Raw genomic sequence first — 12,529 nt, 5'->3', positions numbered from 1 at the left:
AACCTCTCTCGTTAATCTAAGCTTATACTAATACTACAGCCATGAAAACCCTACCTGATGCATCCATCATCTCTTGTTGTCCCTAATATGCCTCAATGCCTTGAAGATCTTATGTTAAATACTTGCTTAAGCATTATATCACTAAACTGTGGACCTCTGCCCTCCACCCCTGGTCCACTTTTCTCCTGCAGATGTTGACCTACAAAAGTTGTAAGTGAATACCATTGATTTCAATAGTCAGGGAGGGCCAACAAAAATCCATGGGCACTGATCCTACCTCTTTCATTTATTAATATCTCAAAAATCTGTTCACTTATGTTCAGGTAGTACAAATATCCATTTCTTGTTGTCTTTCATATTAAACTGTTGTTCATTAATTATATCAGTGGTTCTATCAATATGGATTTTTACTGCATCAGTTAATGATCATTCTCTGATAAGCAACATGAAAGGGCTTTTGTAAGTAGAAAATTCATTTTACTTTTCTAAATCTTATGGATAACCTCCAATGTAGAGATGTCTCCTCTCTCTCTCTTTGACCAGGTAACCATGTATCTCCTCTACAGCGAGACCCCTGTTTCATTTTTGTCTCTTTGTCACACTCTAACCTTTCATCAGCTGGAAGATCGTCTCCTCCAATTCCCCCTCTCTTCTCAAAGGATCTTTGTCTTGTTTGTCTTGCAAGTTATTTGGTGACCCTGCCAGTCCTGGTGCCACATAAAAAGCATCTAGTCCACACTGTAATGTGGTTGGTATTTGGAAGGGCACTAACTGTAAAAACCTTAACAAAACTGGCATGAGAGTCGGTTAGGGGGCACTGGCCACAGCTACGATTTTGGTTTTATTTGACTCAACAGATCTTCTCAAGGGTACTCTTAAATGGGCAGGACTTAAATGGGCAACACTGGTATCAGCCATGGCTGCAATCTCACTTTATTTGCTGGGTCTTCTCAATCACAGCATATCTCCAAAGGTCTCAGTCTTCTGTCATTGCCTCTGTGAGGCCCAATGTTCGAAGGTCATGCTTCACCACCTTAGTTGAGAGGCCCTTAGTTGCCAGTAGAGGTAGGAGCTCTCTGAACTTTGCCCAGACTGTTCTTATTCTGGCCACTACACTCTCAGAGCAATCACCCCACTACAGACTCTTTCACCTAGGTAGTGGAAGCTATTAACTGCTTCTAGTTTTTCCCCCTGGCATTTGATGGAATCTGTTTGCTGTACATTCTCAGTGTTTATTGCCCCTGTGCATCTGCCACTCACAAAACTATCTTCCTGGTTAACCTTCCTTTGATATTGCTGCACCTTTTATGTGTGCAGAGTTTACACTGGGTACATTGTATGGAGTGTCTACCCATGCCTTTTCTACAGATCAAGCAGAGTCATCTACCTGAGGGGATTTGTGATTTGTCAGTCTTCCTACTTACTAAGACTTTGGTTTTTGCTAGGTTAACCCTAAGGCCCCTCGATTCTAGACTTTGCTTCCACAGCCTAGACTTTGTCTCTAGTTCTGGCAGTGACTCAGCTATTAGAGCAAGGTCATCCACATAGAGGAGCTCCCAGAGGCAGCCTGTCTTAAATTCCTTTGTTATTGCCTGGAGGACTATAATGAATAAGAGGGGGATGAGGACTCATCCTTGGTGAAGCCCTACTTCATTGCCAACCCTCACCTTACTGACAACATCTCTGTACAACTCTTACCAACCACTTGTCTATCCCCAGTTTCTGCATTGACCACGAGTTTAGTCCCTATCAATATTAATGCTGTAACATCTCCACTTGTTTTTTTTCCAATTAGTAGAAAAGACTCTGCCTCCCAAGACTGCTTTAATTTATTTTATATGGCTTTGTTAGGAGTAAGGTGAAGTATTCATGACCATTGCAACCTCTTGGAGATGATAAGATTAATATGGTTGAAGTCTTTACTAACAGAGTTGAGCTTTCTCCTTCTAAGAATAATAAATGAAATTTTTTGTGAAATTAGTTTTGTAATATTTTTGAAATTGCTAACAATTACCACTAGGTGTATGTTTTTCCTGCTGCAAAGCATATCTCAATTCATTAAGAATTTTTATTGTTTGTATATCATTCAGTACATCACTACCCGCTTATCTAAATAATTTAAATTCATGCCATGAACCTTTTTGGTATATTTCCCCAAAGCTCACTTTTCATGTCTATAGATAATTATTATCACCGGTTTGCATTTATTTTTAACTTATCCATTCTGAGATGAGTTGGACAGGTTACTCAATATTTTACTTCTTGTCATTGTTGTGGATGGGGCTGACATTGTTAGGGTTGTCTCCGACACACTCATTTTTCTTACTACTTTTGCTTCTTGTTATGCTTCTTCATCATCTGGCAAATGCACCACCAACAGAGGAAAGTGCCAATCTTTGCTGTTATGTTTATTTGGTTTTGTTAAAGCTTAATAGCCCTCCTAGCATCAACCACTTTATCATATGGACTGGATACATTTCATCATGTCACCAGTATGGTTTTCTGAGAGATTTTTGCAGCATAAGTTAAGAATCTCTTTTGCCCTCCACTACACACCTCACACAAAATAGTATTTATACATTTCATTTGTCTGAGAAATTTCATATACTTTCAAAATCAGTTGCTTTGCCGACTCATCATTTTACATTTTTTCATGTGACCTCCCTCATCATCACCTCTTGATTCTTCAGTTTCTCAATTCTAGCTTTCAGTTTATGTATTTCTACTTTATTTCTAGTATCTTAATAACATTTAGTTATATAATTACACACAACATCTTAACTCTACTGAACTTGTTTGTAAAGGTGTAGAAATATATTTAATAAACCAAACACATATAACTTCCCTATTTGGATGTTGCATGTCTCCCAGTGTAGTGGGCATGTATTCATTATCAGACTTTTAGCCTACATTATATATGCCACTCATGTAAGAAACACCTGTAGAAGTTACCACTAAATTAGAATTTCATTAGCTTGCTAATTATAATTAATTAAAATATTCAGTAGAAAATGTCAGTAATGAAACTAAAAATGAAGATCTGATTCTAAAGCATAACACATTTACACATATCTTCAGGTAAGCGTTTGATGACTGTTAACATTATATCTGACATGATACTAATCATTTATATTACTTTGCAGAAAGCTTGTCAGAGATTGGTCATTATTATTATTATTTTATTAATAATTATTATTATTATTATTATTGTAAAACAAATTCTAGCATTGTCCTGAGTTATATACTGAGTATATTGACATGATTTCAAAATATTACAGGGAGCAAACTAAGAGCTATATCTGTGCAGTGCTACATCTTTGATTAGTTCTGATAGCAATGCTATCATATACATATGTAATACTAGGATTCACCTGTGGCTATACACACACACACACACACACACACACACACACACACACACACACACACGTGTATGTATTATACACATATATTATATATATTATACACGTGTATATATATGTATATATACATCTATTATACACGTATATTTATGTATGTATGTGTGTGTATATAAGTATGTGTGTATATGTACACACATGTATATGTATGTACATTTGTGTACATATGAATGTATGTGTATAGATATGTATACATGAATGTATGTGTATAGATATGTATACATATGTATGTGTATATATATGTATGTATGTATATGTGTGTGTGCCCCCAATGTCCCCAGGACAATGCTAGATCTAATATGATTGGTGATGCCTGGAGAGTTTGATGTGCATTGGCACAATGCACAACAATCTGTCCTTTATTGTCTGGATGTTTAACTGTGAGATTTCTCTTTCTTACCTGCTGCCCTTGTAGCCACAGAGGCCATACTTCTAAATGACACTGGTATGTCAGCTGCACTTCTTATTGCTTTTTGCTTGCACAGTTCTTACAACAGTTCGATTGTTGCTCTTGTATTTGTGATATTATATCAAAATGGATATCATGTTGTACTCATCAACTGCTGTCTTTATTTTTTTTTTTTTCTGTTTTCGTTTTATTATTGACACTAACACAGTTTTTCCTCCTTTCATTTCATTTATTGTTTTAGTTCTGTTTGTTTTGTTTTGTTTTTCTTTCTTTTAATCTTCTATCTATATCATCTTAATATGCTTCATATTCTGGTGTTCTTAATATTTACAGAAAAACTTGGAGATTCTTTTTATGGAGGTAATGGTCATGTACTTGATGACAGCATCTGATATACAGTTGGTCATATTGGCCACTGAGTGGTGTCAAGTGTATGACTGTGGTTTGATAAGGAATAATAGATAAAGTTGTGGGTGGTTTTCTCAAACTTAGATCTTGAATAAATAATTACAATAGATCACAAGACAAATTTGTATTTTGCCAAGAAATTATATTTATTAAAATAAAATAGTTTTAGATGTTTCACCTAAATAACAAAGTATTTAATGAAGACCCTGATAAAGTGTATGACAACAGTTGAATGAACTAAAGTTTAAGTTTCTTGCCAGTTTGGTTCTGCTGTAGGCAGATCTGGGAAATATCAGTTTTAGCAACTAAATTGAGCTGTGTAAAATACCTTCGTAATTTCTTTTATTTTAACTGTTTTTTTTCTCTCTCTCTCTACTATTAATTATTGTTAGTGACAATGCAACCAATTGTCAGAATCATTAGTGCATTGAGGAGATTACTTTGCAGTAATCCTTTCGACTCTCTATGCTCTGAGGTCAACTTTGTCCTTTATCCTTTTAGGGCTGACAGAGTACTAGTCCTGTATTGTGGTTGGTTCTTCTCTTATCACTTTCTGTCCATCAATCGTTCTGTTTTCTAGAAGAAATTCACTGTTTGCTTAGACTTGGAGATGGATGGATTCTGCTAGTTCTCAAAATAAAATAAAGTCTGAAGTGTTACTGTACAGCTTCAAGGATGTTGAAGGGCCCAGGATAAGATCTTGATTATAATGTGTAGCCCTAATCAGTTATATTTTGGTTCTGAGATTTGTGAGGAATTGTAGCATTCCTAACTGGCCATTTTTTTTTCTCTAAATCAAGAGCTTAAAACATCTTTAAAGCTTTTAAGAAATGTGGGTGCTATGTAGTAACATTTTGAGCAATAGAGAGACAGCTTCAATATAAATACTTCTGTAGCTGTAGAAATAGACTGTGTGCAATGTTCGTAGAATGAGAAGCTTCTGGCAAACTGAACCTGTTGGGCTTCCTGATTAAAGACATTCTATTTCATTTAGGCTTCTTGTATAGTTGAGACAGACATGAACTTTAAAAAGTATGTTCTTTTTTAGGTACTAGTAGGTTTGTTGTTAAGCCAGAAAATTATTTAGAAAACAATGAGCTTGTCATTACATAGAACATAGTGAAAAAAGACCCTCCCTGTAAGAATTGTGTTTGACAACTTTATGTATTCTTGGTAGGATGGTTTGGTAGAGTGCCAAAGGAAATGGTTTGTGATAGTTACATCCATTTACATCACTAATTCAAATGTTATTGAGTTTGACTTTATCTGTTTTTTAACTTCTGGAGTCAATAAAGTACTACTCAAGTACTGGGAATCAGTTTATTTAACTCTACCCTACCCTACCTAAAATGTGTGGCCATTTACTTATGTTAGATGTTATTATTGTTGTCGTTCAGTCTTACACTTGTATCACTCAGCCCATTTGACCTTCTGACCCTTCAGATCATTGTGATCAGTACCCCAAAATGTACGAGCTTATTCTAACAGCAGCATTGAAATGCATGTGCCCTACCTCCAACCCATATATCCAATTATTGTCTAATGCTTTCACATATCACCTGCATATTAACAAATGTTTTGACTAGTTTCTAACGTCTGCAAGCTAGTTACCTTAGAGAAGAAAAAACATTTTTCGTTGTCGTATGCCAAGAGTTTATTATGTGAAGAGTTGTTTCCCTTTGAGTAAAATTAGCATTAGACTTAGACAAAACAGAATTGCGGTGGCAGTACAGTTATTTTAGTCACTGCTTGGTCATTTCATTAAAATTACTTACTGAAAAAATTTTTTTAAAAAAAAACTAATATTTGATATTTATTATATATGAAAATTCAGTAATTCCAGGTTTTATTAAAAAAACAAAAAAAAAAAAACAAACGTTTTTCTTAAAATTAGAAAATTAGGGCTTAGCTTTTAGAACATTTACTATTAAAAATATGTATCTCAGAATTGTTTATAACATCCTGAATAAATAATGTGCCAAACTGTTTCCTGTATGTGCTGAATTGTACTTAATAATATATGATGTTGAAACCGAGGGGCAATAATAATAGTTTATGAATAACTTGGGATGAAATCTTAGACGTAAAACTGCAATTGTTTTTGAATCCTGTTTACTGTTATTTCACTAAGCAGAAGTTAAGGTGGTGGTTGTAAGATGGAAATTTTATGTTTATTAAGTTGTTCAATTTGTGTTTGTAGCAATATACCTATTAATTAGTTTAAAGTAAAATTGATTTAATATTTGTACATAATTTTTGCATGAGACATTATTCAGTGAGACTGAATTTTTTAGCTTAGAGATCCAGGATCATAATTATTTTTCATACAATAAATGTTTCTCTTTTGAATGTATGATAATATATATATATATACAATATTATTGTATAATTGAAGAAATGTAGTCTTTTTTTGCTGTTGCATTTATTTGGCTTGTAAAAGTTTAAGATGAAGAAATATATGTAATGTTTCTTTAAATGGCCAACATGATTTTGCCAAGCTATTATGCTCTATGTTGTTTAAGATCACTGTTGTTCTCCACATCATTAGCAATTAATGCTGACAACTGATGTGCTTGTCTGTTGATATTGAAATAGTTTTATATCAATATGCTCTAAATGTTTTCAAAATTCAATTATTCTTGATTTATATGTAATAAAGTAAGATATGTTTTCATTTTTAAATTCTAGTTCAGATTTCTCTTGCCTCAATCTGAGGCAATGGGTCATTTTGAGAAAAAAAAAAGTGTATTTTATTTCAATGAATACTTTTTCTGGTTTCTTTTTTTTATTTATTATTATATTACACTTTTATGTTGAAAATTTTTTTTATTTTTATAGAATTTGATATTGGCAAAAAACTTCCTTAGTTTTTACATATTAGAGTTCTGATTGTTTTTGATATTATAGATTAGTGGCTTCACTAGAACTTTTAAACTGTTACAAAATGAGCTCATAGAAATAAATGAAATTTTCCTCAAATCACATCTTACTGTTTTAAAAATTGGAAGTACATATTGGATAATATAATCTTAAATACACTTTGTTTGAGAAAAAGTTAAGTTGGTCATAACCGAACATCTTTGATCATAAATCTGCTAACAGTTTTCTATGTTATTTCTGTTGTGTATTGTGGATATGTATTATTAGTTTCTACCAATGGCATTCACATTACTCCAGCTGACATGAGCAATATCAATGTGAGAATAATCATTTCTATATAGGTAACATTGATACTGATCTCTTTAGATATATTTTAACATTTTAGATTTATCTGAGAAGTGATTGGCAGACATGCTGGAGCACATCACTGTGTAGCCATCCACCCCTTCTTAAACAAGGAAATAAGTACCAGTAATATACAGGGTTAAATGCAATCAATGTTATCTAAATCATTGTAAATATAGACTTTGTACCTTGTCAAAGAAATACACCAAAACTTTCTGTTTTATTATACAGAAACAAATATATACATTTTTATAAAAAAAAAAAAACCTAGTTAATTTGGTTTATTGCCTGCAAACACTCATCCTTAGAATTACTTTGTAAATAGGATGTTATACATTATTTTTTATAAGTCAAGTGAGGTGCAACAGAGTCCTTATCCTTTGTAGGGCCTCGCAGACTGATGAAGATGATGTAGTTGATGCTCACCTTGCAACAATGAATTTGCTAAGGTTTACAAAGAGCCAGACAGTGGTGTTAAGTTGGGTGGTTGGTTAAGTGTAGAAACTAATAAAAAAAAAAAAACGGATCCTTTTTAAAACGGGGACCACATTTTTCATTAACGAAACACTTTGAAACTTGGAACACTGGTAGAATGTGTCATATAAAACATCTTTTTCTCTTAGTCTTCTTAAAAAAAAAAGAAATCCATAAGTTATTCCATGTTAAAGTTGTCGTATTTCTGTAATTTCAACCAATCACTGACGTCCATTCAGCCGATATACATTAAGTGCCGACTACATAAACAAATGATTCTGAAACAATTAACCCTAACCCTAACCTTAACCCTAGGGTTAGGGTTAAAGCAAGTTTAAAATGAAAAAAGCAATAAAACGAAGGTTTGGAGATTAAATACGCTTTACCTCTCTTAATCAGCCAAAGGAGTAAATGTAAACAACTGAATACTTGTCAGTGATTGGTTGAAATTATCGAAATAAGACAATTTTTTACATGAAATAAATTCGAATACAAAAATATATTTCTGTTCTATAACACAAAATAGATAAGTATACGAAGTTTGAAAGTCTTTCCGTACCAAAAACACTACGTAAAACATTAATGAAAAATGTGGCCCCCGTTTTAAAATAGATCCAAAAAAACTTATAATCCCTACTCAAGCTCTTAAGCTTTTACTCTGCTATAAAATAGTAATATATTCTTATAAGTATGCACATTATATAAATGGAAACAAAGCATATTATATTGAATTACAGTCTGCAATGTTTTCATAGATATTATATAGAACATAGATATTAAATGATAATGATTATCAAGATATTAAGTAATGCTTCGTAAAGATTTTTACATATGTAATTAGAGTAAATTAAACAGTTACCCATATAGTAGAAGTAAATATCAGTTATTGTTTAGGGCCAGCACTAATTGAGTAGACCTATGATTAAGCGCATTCTAATTGATTAATCTTTTCTAACAGTTTATCTTACACATTATTCGACATGGCCTTCCTTTTATGATAGAGATTTGCTGTTATTTCTATGAAACTAAAGAACTCTAGCAGTTCATGATTAGTATGTAGTCTGTACTTCACTAATAAGATTATACATGATAAAAATGTCTTTTTGTGAAGTGAATAATAGATTATAAATTTTTAAATGTATAATTTTGCAAAATTAGTTTATTAATCTAATTATGCAAAGCTTTAATTAACTACTTTGATTTGAATTGGCACTTAATATCTGCATGATTTGATTCTAGTTACTTCATTTAATTTATTCCCCATTTCACAAAGCTGCATTATTGCTGCTTTTATATATATATATAATTATTCTTTTTACACACCCCTTACTACACGTTTAAACTTTTCTATAAACTGCACTGCTCCCAGGTTTTCTTTTTACTAGTTTCTTTTTTTATATTTTTTGTTTTTAGATTTAAAAATACAAATAAAAAGTTATAATTATCACTACAACCATTTCCCTTGGACTCAATGTTACTATTGAGTTGCCATTAATAACATTGAGCCCAGTGTTACTATTTTGAAATTTTATTATTTCGTACTTGTTTAATCACAGAGAGGTATTGATTTCGCAAATCAACTATGAATGAACATTGTAATTCTGTAATTTTGAAGAAATAAATTTTAAAAGATAATGGAGTTTCTAAATCGCTTGCGAAATAACCTAATTCTTTGAATAGATTTAAATTCTTTCTTTTACCTAAGAATAACGTTTGTAGCTATTGTATTTCTGAATAAGCCTTATTAGGAATTTGTTGTCACCAGTCAACCAATGGGACATTAAATTACACTGTGTAAAATTTGAAACTTTTGTTTATTAAATATTACCTTTTTTTTTTGTTAGTGGGAGATGGAATTTACAAAACTTAAAATAAAATAAAACGTATCTGCTACAAAAATAAAAAAAATAAAACTCTTAAAAATGCAATTATGTTGCAGATTGGTATTTTGTGGTCCGAAAAATTGAAATGTTGCAGTGTTTGGTTGAAATGGCAACAATTTGTAAAATGTAAACAGTCTCAGTTGTAATCTGAATCTAATAAGGAAGTGGATAATTTGTTTTTTAATGTCAACGTAATGCAAATTGATAATGACTTTTTTTTTGTTTCATTTTGTACCAAGGCAATAACCAGGTGCTATCAGCTGTTTTTCTTTTCTGTCATGTTTTTAACAATTTATCTTTTGTTTCCTTTAGGTTCCACTAAATCTGAAGATGGTGAAACTGGAAAAAGTGGACAGAATGTCTGGGACAACGAGGATGAAGAGGTTGCTTACAGCTACTCTTTCTTTCACTTCATGTTCTGCCTAGCCTCTCTCTATGTCATGATGACTCTCACCAACTGGTTTAGGTTAGTATGCTTTTTAATAATTTCATTAATTAATTAATTAGAAACACATCTGCCACCACTGTTTAAACATTCCAGATTGACAACCGATTACATTGGTTGCCAGTTCAAAACCTTACTGCAGCCACTTTGCTTCTTCTTTCTTATTATTATGTTAGCTAGATAGATGCTCTTTACTTATTATTATGTAATCTAGATAGATGCTCTTTACTTCATAAGGCCACCTGTATTTTGGCTGAGTGTTTAGCAAAAGGAAGAGCATTCAATCCAATATATTTGTAAATATCCAAATCATTAAAAACATTCCCTGCTGTACAACATCAGGGGAGGAATAAAAGTGAAAAGGTAATAACAACTCTAACATGGGTGCCATTTATGTGTCACCAGTACAGGTGTCATTTACATGTCACTGGCAAGGATGCCTTTTACATGTCATATATATATTATATGTTTGTGTGTTTATTTGTGTGTGTATGAAGACTAAAGTTTTATTTGTTATTGATTGTACTGCCTTGTTATCATCTTACAAATGGCTTTATTGGCAGACCATACACTTACCTTCTTACTGATGTATTTGTATGCATTTACTAACAACCACTCTAGAAACAGTAAAAAGAATATGGTATAGCATAATATAACTAGATAGCTTCCGTTATCTAGGTGACCAAGTCAGTAGTAGAGGTGGATGCTCCGAGACTGAGAATAAGAATATGCTGGGCAAAGTTCAGAGAGCTCCTACTTCTCTTGGCAACAAAGGGCCTCTCTCACTGAGTGAAAGGCAGATTGTATGATTCCTGTGTGTGAACAGCTGTGCTACATGGCAGTGAAACGTGGGCTGTGATAGCTGAGGACATGCATAGACTTGAAAGAAATGAAGCCAGTATGCTTTGCTAGATGTGCAATGTTAATGTGCATGTTCTTCAGAGTGTAAGCATCTTGAGAGAAAAGTTAGGTGTAAGAGGCATCAGATGTGGTATGCAAGAGAGACAACTGTGCTGGTATGGTCATGTGATGTGTATGGATGGCTGTGTAAAGAAATGCCGATCTCTGACTGTGGAGGGAACCTGTAGTAGAGGTAGCCCCAGGAAGATATGGGTTGAAGTGGTGAAGCATGATCTTTGAACTTTTGGCCTCATGGAAACAATGACTAGTGACTAAAACCTTTGGCGATGTGTTGTGCTTGAGAGGACCCATCAAACCACGTAAAATCTTAGTCATTGCTGGTGTCACGTTACTGATACCCATGCCAGTAGCACATAAAATGCACCTTTTGAGCTTTAGGCCTCACAGAGGCAAAGTGACTCATGTTCGGCTTCATGGAGGCAATGAACGAGACCTTTGGCCTTATGTCTTGCTTGAGAAGAAGACCCACCAGGCTGAGCAGAACCACAGTCATAGAAGACACTGGTGGCATGTAAAAGCACCCATTACACTCTCAGAGTGGCTGGCTTTAGAACGGGAAACTCACTGTAGAAACCATGCCAAATTAGACTGGTGAAGCCTGCCAGCCCTGGTCAAACCCATGCTGGCATGGACAACCAATGTCAAATGATGATGATGTGTGTGTGTGTGTGTGTGTGTGTGTGTGTGTGTGTTCATCCATATTATATAATTTTTGTGGTTGTATTCTGTAGCTCTGTTATGTTACATAATACAATTACATATAGTAACTATATGCATCCCAGACCAAATAAAAGGAAAGAAGTGTTTCATTGTCAGTTTTCATTTTCATGTTCTTAAAAATATAGATGCTGTTATAATTTTCCTCTGTTTGTTTTGTTTCTATTTGTAGACCAAGCTCAGATTTGAAAACATTAAATTCCAACTTTGCATCAATGTGGGTGAAAATGATCTCCTGTTGGCTTGCTCTGGCTTTATATGTGTGGACCTTGGTTGCACCAATTATACTGAGAAACAGAGATTTTACTTAAAGGGAAAAAATACTCAAAGTGAGGTATCGGTTGGTACAACAATGTTGTTTCTTGACCAATGCTTCAGAAAGACTTCTTAATAATCTGTAGCATGACTTTCTTGACAACTAATGCTCTTCATATATTTTCGTAGATTATATATACGTGAATGGATGAGTGAAAAGTTGTTTGTGTGTGTGTGTGTGTGAGTGCATTTATGTATGGTTGTGTAAGTGTACATATATATATGCATACATAAGTTTGTATATATATATATATATATATATATATATTATATATATATAATATATATATATGCATACATAAGTTTGTATATA

The 12,529-nt window shown here is 33.2% G+C and overlaps 1 protein-coding gene across 3 annotated transcripts in view; it reads left to right on the top strand.

Moving 5' to 3' along the window:
* LOC106874167 (serine incorporator 1) overlaps positions 1–12,213 on the top strand; it is a 47,992-nt gene extending 35,779 nt beyond the window's left edge. Inside the window, exons 11-13 of one of the 3 annotated variants that reach the window (XM_014921797.2) lie at positions 4,162–4,188; positions 10,131–10,284; positions 12,074–12,213. In XM_014921797.2, the coding sequence (XP_014777283.1) occupies positions 4,162–4,188; positions 10,131–10,284; positions 12,074–12,212 (320 nt within the window). In that variant the 3' untranslated portion in view covers position 12,213. Of the gene's footprint in view, positions 1–3,834; positions 3,865–4,161; positions 4,189–10,130; positions 10,285–12,073 lie in introns of all 3 variants that reach the window. The other 2 variants (XM_014921796.2, XM_014921798.2) reach the window with 2 other exon arrangements.
* Positions 12,214–12,529: the final 316 nt, after the last annotated feature.

The sequence above is a fragment of the Octopus bimaculoides genome, chromosome 3 (assembly GCF_001194135.2).
Source record: "Octopus bimaculoides isolate UCB-OBI-ISO-001 chromosome 3, ASM119413v2, whole genome shotgun sequence".
In the NCBI taxonomy this organism is placed as follows: Eukaryota; Metazoa; Mollusca; class Cephalopoda; order Octopoda; family Octopodidae; genus Octopus; species Octopus bimaculoides.
The sequence above is the reverse complement of the archived record's forward strand: the minus strand, read 5'-3'. Positions and strand labels throughout refer to the sequence as shown.